This window comes from Sturnira hondurensis, unplaced genomic scaffold (genome assembly GCF_014824575.4).
Source record: "Sturnira hondurensis isolate 20B ecotype Veracruz unplaced genomic scaffold, ASM1482457v3 Scaffold0016462, whole genome shotgun sequence".
In the NCBI taxonomy this organism is placed as follows: Eukaryota; Metazoa; Chordata; class Mammalia; order Chiroptera; family Phyllostomidae; genus Sturnira; species Sturnira hondurensis.
The window spans coordinates 4,686,047-4,704,745 of NW_028089093.1; the positions used below are offsets into that span (position 1 = coordinate 4,686,047).

The window sequence follows — 18,699 nt, forward strand, 5'->3', positions numbered from 1 at the left end:
GAGAGTATGATTGCACCTGTCCCCCCTAACAAATATCCCACACTAGCCAATCTGAAATCCCCACCATTAGAATCCCCTCTGGATGTGATAGAAGAGCAAACTCACTTTGAAAAAACCTATAGCGTTGACTTGATCTTCTTTCTAACCGATTGTGTGGCCTTGGTCAAGTTCCTTAGCATTTTAGAGACTTGATACAATAAAGGAGCAATATAAAATGTTCTTTAAATACTCTTACAAGCCTGAACATCGATGAATCTAGAAAGAAACACTGGAGTGTGAGAATTGCCCAACAGAAAAGCTATTTCACAGAAATAATTTTACAAGCATTAATACTCAAGGATTTCCAAGATCTTAATTGCACCATTCAAAACTTTCCTCTCCTTTATTCTGTCTTGGCACACATGAAAATTCTAATCTTTCTCCCACTGGCACACCCAGTCTCTTTCCTTTGCTGTATCCCCCATAGCACTTTCCAGCTCTTCACATACTAAGTCCCTTATTGTTTGTGCTTTTGTCTATCTGCCTAACCCTGCCACCAAATATGAGTTCTACCTGGGCAGGGAGTTTCATTTGTTTTGTTCATGGGTGTATGCCAAACATTTGGAATAGCACATAACATACAGTAAGTACTCAATTAATATTGTTGAGTGGATGAATGAGTGAACTCCTAATACACATTTAAAATGAAACATTCCCAACTTCAGTAACAATTTTGAAAGCAAATTAACCGACTATACATTTGTCCAGTGTTCCCCAATCTTTTTGGCACCAGGGACTGGTTTTGTGGAAGGAGAGCAGAGCTTAGGTGAGCTTCGCTCATGGCCAGGTGGTTGGGGATGCATGCACTAGTGTGTTAGCACAGTGTTCCTTTCATATGGAAGTATGTTTCAAGTAGATTTGTCTTACAAAATGATACAAACCCTTTTTTTTTTAAAGTGTGTGAACATTGTCTCAGTGAACTTATTTGACCTTATTCCCAGGAGAGAGTTCATTTCATGTCAGGAAAGTTCAAAGTCAATGAATCATAGAGCAATTAAAGTACTAAAAAGGGAATGACATTTTTTTTATGAACTCTGTGATTTCAAAGCCATTTAAGGTAGTTTTATTATGTTAGGAATTCCCCAGAGTTGATGTGTGAGAGTTAGAGTTTTGGCTATAGAGTGATAAGTAGGTACATACTAGGGTTGATCCAACCAAGTAAGCACTGAACTTCACAGGAATTTCTGTTTGGGAATAATCTTCAGAACAAATTTACTGAACACACAAGAAAACTGGACTCATCACTTCTTATCCATATTTCATTTTGAACTGAAACCTCTCAAGTATGTCTATTGATAGACTCTCAGTAGCCTGTTAATAATAACAATAATAAAAAGAACAATAGAAATAAAGTTTCCAGACTTACACATGCAGGCAGTAAGCTAACTGCTCGTCATTTACTGTCTCGTTTTACAAATGAAGAATTTTAGCTGTGCTGAGAATAAAGAAATTCTTCAACGTCAAATGACCAGAATTTAAATTTAATCTGTTTAATGCTAAAGCCTGTGTTCTTCATTGCAATGCTAGCTTGTCTCTTGTTTCTGAAACTTAAATGTATCAATAAAAGGCAAAATGTGATACCATCAAGAACATTCAAAACATATTTTTGTGCATTCTAAAAACAAATACAAAAAAATTTCAAACTACTTATTTCTTGGCAGGCCTCCTTAAAATTGATTCATAGCTCCCTAATGTATTTACTTTGAAAATGATAATGCGCATTTTCAATGTAAAATGTCAATTTTGTTTGTCAAAAATAAAACCCTCTCCCTGTAGACTGAAATTACAGTAATTTTCTTCCTGGAAACACACACACCATCGAGGAACAATGTACTCATTCATCCTCATGTTGTCAGCATCTAGCAGAGCACCTGCCACATAGTCGGTGCTCAGTAGAAATGTTAAGAAAAGAAGAATCAAGAAAGAAATCATTGCTCTGGCTAAGGACATCTTTATTTGTATGGATATGCGTTCAAATGTCAAGTAATGCTGCTAATCAGAATTTCTCTATGTCCATTTAACAGACAGAAATCGCGTGCCTATTATCTGGGCTCCACTTTGTGACACTCAGTAGCAGCACCGCCTAATAAAAAGAGAAGCAGGATGTCTAGCCTCACAGAAATCTGATCTTCGGGGGAAACGACAACTAAGTCATTAATTGGTCTTCCCTCCTCATTATCTTCCTCAGGTAGAGAAATAAAATGGTTTAAAGAAAAAAAAAATCTCCAGGCCTTTGATCTTCTGGATGATTCTTTGAGGTTGATATGGAAGCAGCAATTAGACAAAAACGCACCCACGTTACACAGACAATTGATGGCAAAACCAAAGCTAGAATAGTTATTTTAGCCTACCATATATTTTGTATTGCTTAGAGATGATCTCTATTTTTACCTCTGTCTTTCTTAGAAGCATGCTACAGAAATTTTCAGGAATATGAGAATTTTCTAAGAAATGTAGAATATTAGGAGTTCTTCATGTTACTTATTTTAGTCAGTTAATGTTGGTCTTCACTAAATTTGACAGTTCTACAATAAATAGCAAATCCTACTAAGAGATGAGTAAGTGTAACTAGGACCCTGAACTCTCTTCCTTACCCCCATTTCCATGCCTTATAAAATTTTTATTTTTTTCCATTGTAAAAATAACACACTTTTAACATAGGATATCTGTAAAATAAAGAAGTTTAAAGAAAAAAAAGTTCTAACTTTTATCACTAAAAAACCATTCTTGTCTGTCTACTGAACTTCTAGTCAGTCTTTCAAACCAACCTGTGTTGTAATGAAGACTTTGTCTCATCTTTGTCCAGGATTCCAGGTGTGGAGCTCCTACAGCAAGGTGTCCAAACTTTTGGCATTTCTGGGCCACAGTGGAAGAAGAAGAATTGTCTTGGGCCACACACTAAATACATTCTGATATGCAATCACAAAAAAATCTCATGATGTTTTAAGGAAATTTATGATTTTGTACTGGACTGTATTCATAGCCATCCTGGGCTTCATGGTGGTTAGGCACCCCTGTAAAGGCCTTGGAATTTTCTGAGCGATGTCTTTTTTATGCTAATGGTGGGCCTATAAGATGGGGCTGAGGACCAGAAAGTCCAACTACGAGATTACAGGATTGAAATTTGGTGCCAGTCCTCTCTCTGGGGAGAGGTTTTAGGGCCGGAGATTGAGTTCATTCACATGGCTCATGACTGATCAATCATGCTTATATAATAAAACCTCAATAAAAACCTTGGACACCTAAGCTCAGGAGAGCTCCGTGGTTGGTGAGCACATCAATATGCAGGAAGAGTGATAGGCCCTGATTTCTTGGAGAGGGCATGGATGCCCTGCATCCACCCCAGACCTCGTCTTATGTGTATTCTCTATAATAAAACTGTAAGCATAAGTATAAAAATACATTCTTCACAATTTGATGTATTTCTTTCTAGTATATAGCAATTAATTGGCTTTAATAGTTCATATTATGCTGTCACAATTTCCCCTTCCCTCTTCCTTGAATGTTAACATCGGCATTTGATGTGGACTCCAGCCAGCAGGGTCTGTATGTTGTGGCTGCGACCAACAAATTCACATGGACTACAGAAGTCCTGTGGAGAAAAAAGGATGGCACAGCCACTCTGTAAGTGAGAGAGGGCCCTGACCCTTGCCTGGACAAGCTTTTATTGTTTTTCTGGGTACCTTACGTCAAGGATGGTCCTCATTTCTTTAGGTGGTTACCTTGTACAGAGGAAAGAATGTTGCTAATTACGTCAAAGAAAAGAATGTTTCAGATCCTGAGGATGTTTCTTACTTCAAAGAAGAGGAACTTATCTAAGAAGAGGTGGTTGAACTGGTTACACTCCATACTTGGGAGGTTTAGCACAGACTTTAGGAATTTACTTTAAAGATATGCAGTAAACATTTGCTGCTTCAATTCAGGGTGAGGGAGTTTTAGCAAAAAGCAAGCCTCATAGCAGCCTAGGTACAATGCAGGCCTGGTTCTCCATGGGAAAAGGGATCTCAGTTACTGGCCTCAATTGCTGTGTGCCAACTCACTCACCCCCAGTTTTCTGAATCAGGGGCTGGGCTACATTTGCCACTGCCACACAGATAGGGTCCCTATAGATATTGTTTGATATTACTAGAAAGTCTTTGTAAGAACATTTTATATTGTACTTTCCTTAAGTGAATGTATCATAATTTTCTCAGCCATTCATATGTGATTAAGTATTTAGATCATGTCTCATTTTTTACTGTTACCAAATAAAGCAACAATGAACATCTTTCTGATTTTTTTCCCAATACTTTGGATTATTTCTTAAGGACAGATTTTCTAAAATTGAATTGAGACAAACATATTTAAGGTACATGTTGCCACAATGTTTCCTTATTCATTTTAATAATTTTCACTTCCTAACTATTTTACTTCACACTTAAAAATAACCATAGGGTATGTTTATTGATTTTATTTTTAAATATATTTTATTGATTGTTGCTATCACAGTTGTCCCATTTCCCCCACTTTATTCCCCTCCCCCCTGCACACCCCCTCCCACCTGCATTCCTTCCTCCCCTTTAGTTCCTGTTCGTGGGTTGTATATATAAGTTCTTTGGCTTCCACATTTCCTATACCATTCTTAACCTCCCCCTGTCTATTTTCTACCTACCATTTACGCTACTTATTCTCTGTACCTTTCCCGCTCTCTTCCCCTCCCACTCCCCCACTGATAAACCTCCATGTGATCTCCATTTCTGTGATTCTGTTCCCACTCTAGTTGTTTGCTTAGTTTGTTTTCGTTTTGTTTTGTTTTAGGTGTGGTTGTTAATAATTGTGAGTTTGCTCTCATTTTACTGTTTGTATTTTTGATCTTCTTTTTCTTAGATAAGTTCCTTTAACATTTCATATTATAAGGACTGGGTGATGATGAACTCCTTTAACTTGACCTTATCTGGGAAGCACTTTATCTGCCCTTCCATTCTAAATGAAAGCTTTGCTGGATAGAGCAATCTTGGATGTGGTTCCTTGCCTTTCATGACTTGGAATACTTCTTTCCAGCCCCTTCTTGCCTGTAAGGTCTCTTATGAGAAATCAGCTAATAGTCTAATGGGAAGGGACTCCTTTGTAGGTAACTCTCTCCTTTTCTCTTGCTGCTTTTAAGATTCTCTCCTTATCTTTAATCTTGGCTAATGTAGTTATGATGTGCCTTGGTGTGTTCCTCCTTGAATCCATCTCCTTTGGGACTCTCTGAACTTCCTGGACTTCCTGAAAGTCTATTTCCTTTGCCAGATTGCAAAAGTTCTCCTTCATTATTTGTTCAAATAAGTTTTCACTGTCTTGGTCTTCCTCTTCTCTCTCTGGCACCCCTATAATTCAGATGTTGGAATGTTCAAGGATGTCCTGGAGGTTCCTAAGCCTCTTCTCATTTTTTTAAATTCTTGTTTATTCATTCTGTTCTGGTTGAATGTTATTTGTTTCTTCTGCCCCAAACCTTTGATTTGAGTCCTGTTTTCCTTCCTGTCACTGTGGATTCCCTGTAGATTTTCCTTCATTTCATGTACTGTGACCTTCATTGCTGCCTGGGTCTTTTTTATGCTGTTGAAGTACCCAGCAAGTTCCTGGAGCATCTTGATAACCAGTGTTTTGAACTGTGCATCTGTTTAGGTTGGCTATCTCTTCATTGCTTAGTTGTATTTTTTCTGGAGCTTTGATTGCTTCTTTCATTCAGGCCATTTTTTTTTTTGTCTTGAATGTGCCTGTTCTGTAGTAAGGTGTGGAGCCTTAGGCGTTCACCAGGGTGGGGCAACCCATGTAGCTGCACTGTGATGCTGTATGTGGGGAAGGGGTCCGAGAGGGAACAATGGCACTTGCTCTGCTCTCCGCTGATCACTTCCCCCCACTTCCCACAATCAAATTAAGTCCTTCTGGTGCTGATTCTCAGGTGAGTGGGCTTGTGTACATTCTAGAGCCCAGGAACTCTCCTATGAGGCTGGGTGTTTCTCCCACTGCTGCCTCCACCCCCACAGGTGTTTTCAGTCAGAAGCTTTCAGGCTTTATTTCCTTGCGCTGGGGCCCTGGGTTACACCATCTGTTTTGCTCTTCAGTTGTTCCTCCTGGTTTACTTGCCCGAGAATGTGGGACTATCCAGTCTGCCAGCCGCTGTCTCCGCCCCTCCTACTGGTCTGGATGAATGTTTATTCTTTAACTCTTTGGTTGTCAGACTTACATACATTTCAATTTTTTGTCAGTTCTGGTTGCTTTTTGTTTTTAAATGTTGTTGTCCTTCTTTTGGTTGTGCAAGGAGGCACAGTGTGTCTACCTATGGCTCCATCTTGGCTGGAAGTTCAGTTTTGTTAATTTACTCATTCAAAAGTATCTGAATGTCTTCTGAATATGAGGGACTCATCCTAGGCCCCTGCTCAAGTATACAGAGTTCACTTGACTGCAGCAGGACTCAAGCACGAGGTACTAGCAGTGTTTACTGATTTTAAAGGAAGAGAAGGGGGCGGTGAGAGAAACATCGATGTGAGAGAGAAACTTCCACTGGTTGCCTCCTGTTGGTGCCCTGACTGGGGATTGAAGCCTCAGCCTTTCTGTGTGCGAGACGATGCTCCAACCAAATGAGCCACCCTGCCAGAGCTCTGCTTCACTATTGTGAATACTTGATAGTCTCATTTTTCAAAGTGCCTCTGCTGTTTTAATTCATATTTCTGTTATTATTGTGAACATTTCACTATATTCTCCTTTGTTTGCCAGTGAACTATTGCCTTCTTTGTGTATCTTATTTTCATCTTTGAAATTTTTGTATCCATTTAAATGAGCTCTTTAAGTATTAAGAATATTAACTCATTGTGCTATTTGCAATAAATAGCTATTTGGTTACTCATTGCCTTTAAATTTGAATTTATTGAAGATAATTTTTATGTTCTTTTTATCTTTCTTTAAAACTATTATTTTTATTATTTCCATGTCATTATATCTTTTCAATGACCATCATTAACCCTTTCTAGTATTAAAAAACAAAATTCAGCTGAGTAAATTTGAAGATTTAATCGGCTTTATTGATTCATGAATTAGGCAGCATTCCATCCAGCAGCTAGGAGGGCCTTCTGAGGAGTTGTTCAAAATGAAAGGATTGTATAGGAAGAAGGGCAGGGCAAGTGAGCTACTAGGGGAGAGATGGGGGAAAAATATTATTTTAGACCTAGGACATCTTGTATTCAGGGGAATAGAAGGGAAAGGTCTATATTATATATAAGGGGAGACCCCCCAAAACCTGGAATGATCTTCTGGAAGGTGGGCCCCTTGTAGAACAGGCTTCCCCAACCAGGTGAGTGTTATAGGAACCCACCTGTATCAGTGTACCAACTGGTATTATTGTGAGAGGCTGTGTTTGGCTTCAGTCATTTTTTTCTGAAGACTCTTTGAACGTGTTTGCGCATTTTGTGATGGGTGATTTATGAGTGCATCTACCCACACTGAGCTGTGTTCAGCAGTTTTTGACCAAAATCAGCATGATTTCTGTGCCCCACCCTCTCTACTCACCTGATCTCACCCCAAGCAACTTTTTTGTGTTTCCCCAAATGAGAAAAGTCTTCAAAGGAAACCATGTTGCTGATGTGGAAGAAGAGAAACCAAAAAAGTCAGAAACAGGAAAAGGCTTCAGAATTGACAAGTTCAAAAACTGTTTAGAGCAGTGGGAAAAAAAAGTCTCGATAAGGTGTATTGCATCAAATGAAGAGTACTTTGAAGGTGACTGAAGTTTAAACATATAAGAATAAATACATAATTCTTTATAAATAAATTCTGGGGTTTTTTGGGTCCCCCCTCATAGACTGCTTTTTTTTTTCTATGGTAGATGGAGAGGGCCTATGTGTCCGTTTACTGGTGCTTGACCAGATTAAGATTGTTGTTGAGTAAGATTGTTTCTAGGAGAGGTTCAACTTGCAGTTAGATCGAGTATTGAGTCTAGGTTTGGAATCATGGACTCTTAGCACAAGTGACGCCATTTTGAGACTTTTTTTTCCCCCTTCAACACCAGTCATTACACTTTTAAGTTCTTCATTTTCATTTCTGCTGTAATATTCCATTGATCATCTTTATTAGGATTTTTGGGTAAGAATACTGTGTACTCAATACCAAACACTTTTCAATTCTTGCCTGATTTACTTTTCACAAAAATTCCTAGGTATATCCTACATTGTGTCTATTTTAATGAAGCAGTAATGAAATTTTGAAAGGCTGAGTAGATGGTTCAAAGCCACTCAGCTAAAAGATGAAGTTGGAATTCAAACCCTCCTAAGCCCTAGTTTATTCTCATCTTTTTCTTGATTTTACTCCTGCGTCCTCTCTCCCATTAATTCTGTAATTCATGTAAAAAATCTTCTTGTGTTATTATGTTAGATTTATTTTAATAGAGGACAATGACTTACTCAGAAGGATGATTCTGTAGAGATGTTTTTAGGGTGATAGAGGCTATAAAACTTTCAAAGCACCCTAATAATAACATAGGCAGCTACCCTACTATTCTGACTTCTTTAAAGTTGTCTCTAATACCAGACTCTTGACACTTAATATTTTTGACAAGCATTTATTAAATCTTTATTTTTGTAAGTTTCTGTATTGCTAAAATAGAAAAATAGATTTCTAATCATAAAAATATTAATGATAAACACCAAATGAGAAGCACAGATAATGAGCAATAGGACTGGGGAGGGTTAGAAACCACTTCTGACTGGCGTAGACAGATGGGTTCACAGAGGAATAAAACTCAGGCTTTTATATGGTATTGACTTATCCATGGCTAAGTCACTTAATTTTAAGTTAAGTCAGTTATCATTATCTGATTATCATTTCAATGTTGCAGTGTTGGCTAAATGATGTTAAGAGAAGTAACCTATTTGGAGATGACTAGACTATTAGAGTTACATTGAGAGTCAGGGTTTTTATTTTTTATTTTTTAAAGATTTTATTTATTTATCTTTAGAGGGGAAAGGAAGGAGAGAAGGAGAGGAGAGAAATATCAATGTATGGTTGCTTCTTGTGAGTCCCCTGCTGGGAACTGGCCTGCAACCCAGGCATGTGCCCTGACTGGAAATCGAACCGCGATTGTATGGTTCACTGGCCCACGCTCAATCCACTGAGCTACACCAGCCAGGGCTTTTTAAAAGTGCACACATGCATAGAAGCAATCTGGTATAATCCAACGTGAGTTTAGGTGCAGTCATTCAGTGTTCCTTGTCATCAAAACAGTCACGTGTCCTCTACATGTAAAAACTGATTATACCTAAATGGGTGGAGAGTGTGTAGGTCCTTTATTGTTGTTGCCACAAGTGAGTCATTTGTCTTGCTCTTTGGACTGGAAATCTCAGGTACATTCTTCCTTTGATTCAAGCCAACTAAGTTCATCAAGGTAAACTCGCATTCCTTCTCTCAGAGTGAACCTTTAATTGAACCTTTAATTCAGACTAAGATTGGCTAAAGAGAGGAGCTAGGAGAGACAGGGGAAATGAATTATTGGAGTAATCAGGGAAAGAAACACACAGAATTTATAACAAAAGAGGCATGGGAAGATCCTCCTAAAGATTTAAAAATCCCCTGTTGGGAAGCACTTTGCCTGGTTTCAGGAGTGGGGACTGCCCCCCATGGCTAAGGCTGAGTGAGCCACCTCTGGTTGTGAGCCAGTAAGGAGACAAAGTTTGTCTCTGGCAGCAATGCTGCTTCTGCTTCATCCATCTCTGGCCCCCAGCACTTGGTCGGTTAGTCAGTGACGGGTAAGACCCCTTAGGGGAGGGGCAACCTAAGCCAGATATGATCACTTGGGAGGCCATCAAGGAAGGACTCAAAGGACTGCAACAAAGAGGGAGTGATGGACCCTCGCCCCCTAGCTATTCTGACATAGCCTGAGTCCCCATTTCTATCTAGAGGAAGTGCTTCCTAGCTCTAATCCACTTAAGCCTAAAAACCTATGACTAGGAGGGTGTTGCAGGTCTTTGCTGGCTAGAGCAGATTCTGGGGTGATCAGGCCTAAGAAAGAAAATGAAAGAATCCTGCGAAACCTGCTTTGTTTAGAATGCTCTCATTTAAATGATAAGGGTCCAAGCAAGAAGTTTGTTCTTCAAAGTTTTATGGCTCATTAGCTGTATGACCCTGACTGAGAATAAGCCCTCATATTTCTTTGAATGCTACCCATTGTTTGATCCTTACCTGTAATCTTGTGCAAAACGAACCCAATACAAGCCCATTGAGGAAAAGGCTCTTGGTCCTTCTTCCGTGAGAGATCGGCCACCTTTCCTCTCCAAGCAGATCATGTCTTGGCAGTTTCATCTTCATCCATGGCGGACAGGGGGACTTGTGGGCAAAGTTGCCCCCACAGGAGAAGAAAGCAAAATAGGTTAAAAAACATAATAGACAAACTATAAGAGTGGCTTGAGAAATAACAAAGGGTTGAGGGAGCCAGGATATGAGTATTTATTTGCATATAGAGCCTTCATTTTTATAATATATTTTTATTTATTTTGTACCATATTTTAAACTGTACTTTTTCACTTAGTTGACCTTCAGTATTATTTTGTATTAGTTCCAGATGTACAGTATAGTGGTTAGACAATAATATACTTTACAAAGTGTTCCCCCAGATATTTTTAGTACATGTCTGATACCATACATAGTTATTACAATATTATCAACTAGATTCCCTGTGATGTACTTTAGATCCCTGTGACTGTTCTGTAACTACCATTTTGTACTTCTTAATCCCTTCACCTTTTTCATACTAATCCCCCTGCCCCTCTGGCAGCCATCAGTCTGTTCTGTGTATATGATACATTTTTAGTCATTGCTTATTGATTGACAGAAACACATGTAATGGATTTTCTACTGATGGCAGAATTTAAAATCTGAAAATTCCACATTAAAGATAGATAACCTTTTATTAACAACATAGTTACAGAAGTTAAAAAGGGAGACAGTGGAATTAAGGCCTGTGAGTGCATCATTTACTAGGCTACCAGACTAAGAGAACAAGTGGCACTGGTGGGCCTTCTACATCTAATATCTAATATCTTATCACACTGAGAAACTTGTGTTTATGGAGCTCACATGGCAAGTGCTCTTTACACTGAAGATTGAGTTGTTTGATAGATCTTGGCCTATTAGGTTTGCTTCAGGTAAAGTAGAAAGGTGTGTTTTAGAAAAAAGGTTATTTGGGTGACAAGTAGGTTCAAAACATATTGCAACTAGACTGACAACAGCATTTATAGAGTTTCTATCACTGGAAAAGCACTTGGCTAACTTATACAAACAAATAAACACAACATGATTTCAGTCTATCTGGGACAATAAAACTGCCACAAATAAAATAATCTATAATCTCTCTGAAGGCAAAATATAATGTTTCAGTTATCTACTCTAAAATTTAGCACAATATTTAGTATATGGCAAGCACTTAGTAAATGTTTGTTGAATAAATATTGACTGAACTGAAGCCTAGATATAGGGAGAAATAGTGCAATAAGTTTGAATAATTAAAAATATTTAAGTAGCATACAAAATAAGAACAATGCTTTGTCTTAAAATCAAAAAACCTTTGTATAATTTTATACTAGGCTATACTTTCTTGAGTTAACCTACTCATTTTTTCCCATTCATTCCCTTCACACTTAAGATTGTTCGAGGAGCAGAAGGCTGATGAGACTGAACAGAATTAATGAGAAAAGGGTAATAGGATGTGCGGTCAGAGTTAACAGGGGGCCAGGTCGTGGACTTGGGAAAAACTTGGATGTTACTCTCAATGGGTAGGGGAAATGGTTGGATAGTGACGGAATTTGACATGACTGACTCTTAGCCATAGACCTAGAGAGGGGAGGGTGGAGAGAGACTGTTAAAGAGGAGTCAAGGTAGGAGCAGAGAGACCTGAGTTGATGCTATTTCAGTATTCATGGTGACAGATGCTGGGAGAAGTGGCAATGACTGTGTGAAATGGTTTTGCATTTGTCCATTCTTTAATTATTATTTAGGCACTGGCTTTCCCCCCCTTTTTTACATTCAATTTATGCTATTGAATGTAATAGAGAATATATGTATCTAGATTCATGAGGGCTGAAGAATGCCAATGAAGGACCAAAACAGACTGAAATGGAGGTGTCGTTACTAATACATAGCAGTTGTTGATTGTTTCAGATACTGTAGTTTCAGATACAGGAGTTTCAGATACTGTACAGGTCTTCTTTTGTGAAGGTTTCAGATGTACTTTATTTCTTCAGCCATGCCATATTTTAATGGGTACATAGTACTTTCACTTGGCATCAATTATGAGTTAATTTCGAGACAATTAATTATTACACCAGGTGGGATGACGACCAATCTCTCCATTCCTTTGGGGGGACCCTGCCAACAGGGGCAAGTTCCATCCGATTCTCATGTGTGTTGCTGTACATACCCATGCAGCCACACAGAAAGTGGTTTCACTAGCTGATACAGCATTACCATATTTGTCATGGAAATCAGGTGTTCATTTCTGGTTGATCTGCCTTGCTGTTATTTGCTGAATGCTTCGGATGACAGTGTGTTTTTGGCCAATGGAAATATCGGGAGGCTGAAGACAGACCTGCAGCAATCACAGCTGCTGGTTTGTTGGAACTTCGTGTCAGTTACCCTTGCAGAGAACCCTTAAAAAATGTACAGGTCTTTTAAATACACACATCACTTAATCTTGCAACAGCACTATAAGGTACAATGAGTCCTCACTTAACATTGTTGTTAGGTTCTGTGACTTTAAACAAAACGACATGTAACAAAACCAGTTTTACTATAAACTAATTGGTATAAATAAGCTTCTAGGGCATCTCATCAACATTACAACTAAACGATGAACAAAATGCCGTTATCCAAGAAGCTGCTGTACCATTATTACCACCTCTTTATCAAAGAGATAACTGGGAAACAGAAAAGTTAAGTAACTTGTTCAAACTTACACAACAAAACAACAGAAATGGTACTTGAATCTAAGTTTTGCTGACTCAGAAGTCCAAATGGTGTAGGAAAATCAGGTACCGAAGACGACAATTGTAAATTAATTTAAAAATTTATATGTGGGAAGGCACTGAGTGGGGAATAAAGAAGAGTGAATCATCTGAGAGGTGAATTGGGCTGACATGGAATGAATATATATGCAGGTTTGGGTTCAAGGGAGAGAGTATAAAGAAGGGAGTTGGGTGAAGATGATCAGAGTGAGGTGATGTATTATAGTCCTTAAAAGCTAAGTGGGCACTCTTAGATCTGACATAGTTGGTGGTAGGGAGCACTGCAGGCTTTTAAAGATGGTGTCATAAGGGGCAAACATTTCATGGGTGTTGAAAGGGCAGTGTAGTGGTGTACTGTAACACATGCCATAGTGTAGGCTGACAGTTAAGAGTCTGGTTATGAGAGTTGGATGGCTTTCAGGTTCTGGGTCAGCTGATTACCTGCCATGTGACTTTGGGCAAATAATGTAAACCTCACCTTCTTGCACTGTAAACTGTGTGTGAGAATAATAGTATCTACTTCACGGGGTTCTTGTGAGAATTGAATAAATTAGTCTCTTTCAAATGCGTGGGACAGTATCTGGTAGATGCTAAGTGTTTAGTAAGTGTTATTATTCTCACAGATATGCATAGGATAGACTGCACAGGGATGTAAGTCCTGGGCATTGGGAGAGTACAGACAAGTCTGTGAAAAGACTGCATGTTGGTGGAGGACTGGAAGATGCAGAATTAAGGGGAAGCCCACTTCAAAAAGGAAAAATATTGGGTTGGCCAACAATCCATTACATTTTTTTGTATGATGGCTTTAGTAGTGTTTAGTTGTCTTGAACTGCATTTGAAACAACTTAGTTAGATTATATTGTGACAGCTGTCATATTAGTGTGGATTTAAAATAACTTATCAAAATTGGTGAATTTTTGTGCATCCATTTTAACTTTGAAAATGGATGAAAACAATGCAACATCTTGGGTGTTTTCTGTATGCTTTATTATTTCAAGAAAGGTAAAAATGAAACAAACACCAAAAAAGATTTGTGCAGTGTATGAAGAAGGTGCTGTGACTAAATGATGGTGTCAAAAGTAGTTTACGAAGTTTCTTGGTACTATTGACATTTTAGCCAAGTAATTCTCTGCTGTGGGGCTGTTTTATGCATTGGAAAATGTTTAGCAGCGCCCCTGGCCTCTACCCACTAGAAGCCAATAGTGGGAGAAAGCCCACATACTCAAAATATCCAAATCAATAAAATTATTGGTGAAAAAAATTTTTAAAGTGTCTTTTTTTTAAAAAAAGAGAAACATCAGTATGTGGTTGCTTCTCACACACCCCTTCCTGGGGACCTGCCCGGCAACCCACGCATGTGTGCTTTGGTTCACAGGCCAGTGCTCCATCCACTGAACCACATCAACCAGAGAAAAATATGTCTTTTATTTTATGGAAAAACTGTAAGCAACTTTTTGGACAACACAGTAGCTGGCCTGAATGAAAGTATGGGAGTGAAGATTTAGAAAGGGGCTGCTTGCATTTCCCTGAGGAACTGCCAAGGGCAGCTGTTACCATTTTCTCAGAATTGGCGGGCAGTAATGGGAGACAGGAGTCGGTCTTTAAAGGCCAAGGACTAGGGCTTGGAAACAGCTAGAACTGCTCACTGTTTTAGGTCTATCATATTTTATATCTATATTTTCATGGAGCAAAGAAACTACAAAATGTATAATAGAAAAACAAAGCTTTATGGAAAACTACAGACTAGTCTAATCCTATAATATGTATGTCCTTGACAGATTTTCACTTGAAGCTTGAGCCTATAGATATAGTATAATCATCATAATATTATATTTTAAAATGTCCTTCATTGTTCTAGGGAGGAGTCAAGGAGGTTTACAAGTATACATAAAATGTAACAAGATCTTGAACTAAAGGTGGGACAATGTAAAACAAAAGTGGAAACAGAGCAGAGGCATAAATCAGATTAAAGATTCTTGTAACGAAGAGGAAAATTTTATACATTTGCACCAGGTGGGCCACTGGGTTAGCGTTAAGCCTTTACGCAGTGAACCAATGGTGCACACATGTATATCCAGTTAGAACATCGAGAAAATCAGTGGCCTGTTAAAAAGTCTACTTAACAGTTTGTAAAGGAAGAAACCTGATTGCATATATAAAAAAAAAATCAAGTCAAGGATTTGGAGTTAAAGTGGAAAGAAAATTATGGCTTTGAAGTACGACTTAAAGAAAGCACGAAAAACATTCACTCTATGCAGGAAAGATATTCACACTATGCAGTAAAAAAATAAAAGGAGCTTCTTTTAAACTTTTGCAGTGACCTGAGAGGCAACAGGCGTAAGGCAGAGAATGCACACTAAAGGTCACTAAAACATGTTTCCTCTACATTTATAAGCAGTATGAAAAACTCTTGTGTGAGTTAATACTACTTTATGAATTTGATTTGTGAAGGTTACATTTACTTTTCAACAACTTGAGAAAGATAGTAGACAAGAAAAAATAGTAAAACGGTAGCAGTAAATATGGAATTAAATTATACCTAAAGTAATATGCTAAAATGGACAATACTTTAATAATCCAAATTAGAATGTAGAAGTTTTGAAATGCTTTGGGAAAACCAAAGGCATTTATTTGACGGCTAAAATTTTAAAATACTACATACATTTAAGTACTATTTCTTAAAATGTCCGTTTTAAGGACATTTCGGTGTCCTGAAATGTCCGTTTCAATATAAATATTTTAAAAATTCCTATTTATTTTCTTCCTTTTATCTTTAAGTAAAAATTGGATGAACAGATAACCTCCGAAACTAATATACTGAAGAAAGACTTGCTGAAAAACTTCACATGACCCCTTTAAAGTTGCTGCTAGGGAGAGAAATTTAACGTTTTTAAGCTACAAAATGGGCGAAGTCAAGATTGTTTTATATTAACTGTTACACGGGATGCCAAAGACAGTCTCCCTTGTCTACTTGAGACCCAGGGAGCCATGTGTATAGCCATTGTATATATTATATTAATATATATTTCTATCAAAATGGATACTTTTAAGGACAAGTAGAGACATAAATGGAAGCGCTCCCGATGATTCAGCTGGCAAGTATTTCGCTATTTGCCCTTTTGCTGATGGGCTACTGCCTAGCAAGGGCCCCCCTCCTGGAAATTCAACCTGTTTCATAATGGGTTGGGCAATCAACACTCAACCGAGCGAGGAATTCTGATTGGCTGGGCCAAAGAACCTCAGGAAAGCGCTCCGCTCCCGGCTCATTCCTCTAGCGGCTGCGAGCTGAGGCGCGCTGCAGTACGGGCTCGCCTAACTCTCGGAGGGGGACGGGAGCTGGGACTTCTGCTAGCATCCGCGGAAGCTTTCCCGGTAAGATCTGCCTCTTTACTAACGAAATTCACATTTTGGTGGCGTCCAGAGGAAAGCCCTAGAGGTAGGCTAATTCGAAGTTGTTACTGGATGGGGAGAGTTCTCAGGAAAGTTAGGGAACTTTCTTGAGTTTGCTCCCTTTGGCGGGGGTGGGTTGCGGCGGGCTTCGGAGGGGATGAAAGGGGGGATTCCAACTGGACAAGCCGTAGGGACTAAGTTGGGTTGAGACCTGGACGCACTTGGGAGTGCGTCCCCAGCCCGAGGTTTCCGGTGCTGGCTGGCCATGTGTACTGGATTACTTAGTCATGAGTGCGGTGAACTGCGGCCCTGCTTGGGAGGTGGGTGGGCGGGCGGGCGGAGGAAGCAGGCAGCGGTAACCGGGGAGCAAGAGCCTCCTAGGCAAAGTTCCCTAGCTCTGTTCTCCTGCAGAGTCTGGTGGCCTCTGGCGGAGGCCAGCCTCTGCGGCTGGGAGCATCTGCGGGGAGCGCACCGCCCGACCGCTGGGAGCATCAGCGGGAGCGCATCGCCCTGCTCTACCGCTGGCCCGGCTCCGCTCCTAGGGCTCAGTCTCACCTCTGCCCCCTGCGATCGCACATTTGGTTCACGGGCTGTGGTGTCTCCTCAGGTCGCGATGGATCTTGAAGAAGGTGGCAGTGGAGAAGCAGGGGGAAAATTCTTGAAAATGGACAAAAAAAGGTAGCCAGTTTGTTTCACTTTCATTCTTGACATTGCGTGAGAGATTTGGGTAACATCCTTTTCAGCTTTACAAGCCGTGTTGAGCTGCTTGCGCTCTGCTCTGTGGTCCAGTCTCTTGCTTCTGGTAAAACAGACGCACACTTTGTATTGTTGGTGGTATGGCAGATGGCACCATGGGCCAAAATTACGTGTAGGTGTTGATGTCTTTAAAAAGGCAACTAACCTGGCTGGGGTAGGTCAGTGGATTGAGCACAGGCCCGAGAACCAGAGGATCTCGGTTCGATTCCCAGTCAGGGTACATGTCTGGGTTGCAGGCCAGTTCCCTGCAGGCCATCTCCCAGCAGGGGACGCACAAAAGGCAACCATACATTGATGTTTCCCTCTCTCCTTCCCCTCTAAAGATAAATAAATAAATAAAATCTTTAAAAAAATAAAAAGGCAACTAATGTCCGACATTTGACTTGTGAAAAGAGACTGGTACCAAAAAAGCTGTTAGCATGACGTGGAATTATCCCAATGTCTATAGATTTGGCAATGTAACCACTCAGGGAGTGGTGATATTATATATAATAATATATATAAAATATATACTTATATATCTATATATAGAGAGAGTTAAATTTGAATTGGAAATTTTCATATGAACTCATATGGGTTTTTAATAGTTCAATTTCTGACTAGAGAAAGAGACAGTAGCAACGAGCACACTGAGTACCAGATCATGGTTTCTAAATACCATTCCTCACCAGAAGGACTGTGAACCTTGTGGAAAAATGGCTAATTCCAAGCAGGTCTGGGCAGGTGAAAAGGGGCCTAGGGTATATTGTGCTATGTCTGAAAAGGAAGTGGAGTTAAGTTACCAAAGGACACAGGAATTTGCTTGAAGGGAATTCCACTGGCCACAGATAGGACAGTATGAGAGAAAAAAAAAAGAATAATGACCAAACCTGATTGTCAAATACTGAGTGTAATTCATGAATCATCAATAAAATTCTGAGAGGAGGAGAAAAACTGAAAGGGTGAGGCGGAGAAAAAATAAAGGAACATTTGTACAGAAAAATGCCAATTACCATTTTTGAACCTGCATTGTTACAAGTGATTCAGGCAAGGTTTGTTAATTGAAAAGTTGTATCTAAGAATTATCCAAAATTCTCAGTAACTGGAAAAAGAAAACTGTGCTTTTCCAGTGGGGAGATTCTGCGGTTAGTATTTGATCCCAGTGATCAGCCCTGACAGCACTCATGGTGGAATACACTGTGTAAGTGACAAGACGCCACCTGGGAAATGTGTTAGTAAAAGCATTTAGTCTGAATCCAGCCGAGCTTCTAGACTGATGTTGCCCAATAGAAATACAATGTGAGTCACATTTGTGACCATTCATTTCTGATAGCAACATTGAGAGAAGTAAAAGGAAAAAGGCAAAATTAATTTTGAAAGTATATCTTAAGAAACCCAGTATATCCAAAACATTTTCATTTCTACCTGTAATCAGAATTATTAATCAGCTACTTTACATTCCCTTTTTGATACACTGATGCCCTCTTAACTGGAGGGATGTGTTCTAAGACCCCTGGTGGATGCCTGAAAC

General features: G+C 39.3%; 1 protein-coding gene and 1 pseudogene across 2 annotated transcripts in view; one reads left to right on the forward strand and one right to left on the reverse strand.

The window, feature by feature from the left end:
- Window positions 1-12,359: 12,359 nt before the first annotated feature.
- LOC119000931 (cytochrome c oxidase subunit 7B, mitochondrial-like) lies at window positions 12,360-16,700 on the reverse strand (annotated as a pseudogene).
- The window catches only part of ABCB1 (ATP binding cassette subfamily B member 1), an 80,053-nt gene continuing 77,685 nt past the window's right edge, over window positions 16,332-18,699 (forward strand). For both annotated transcript variants that reach the window (XM_037066126.1, XM_037066127.1), the window contains exons 1-2: window positions 16,332-16,415; window positions 17,041-17,111. In XM_037066126.1, the coding sequence (XP_036922021.1) occupies window positions 17,047-17,111 (65 nt within the window). In that variant the 5' untranslated portion in view covers window positions 16,332-16,415; window positions 17,041-17,046. The remainder of the gene's footprint in view (window positions 16,416-17,040; window positions 17,112-18,699) is intronic.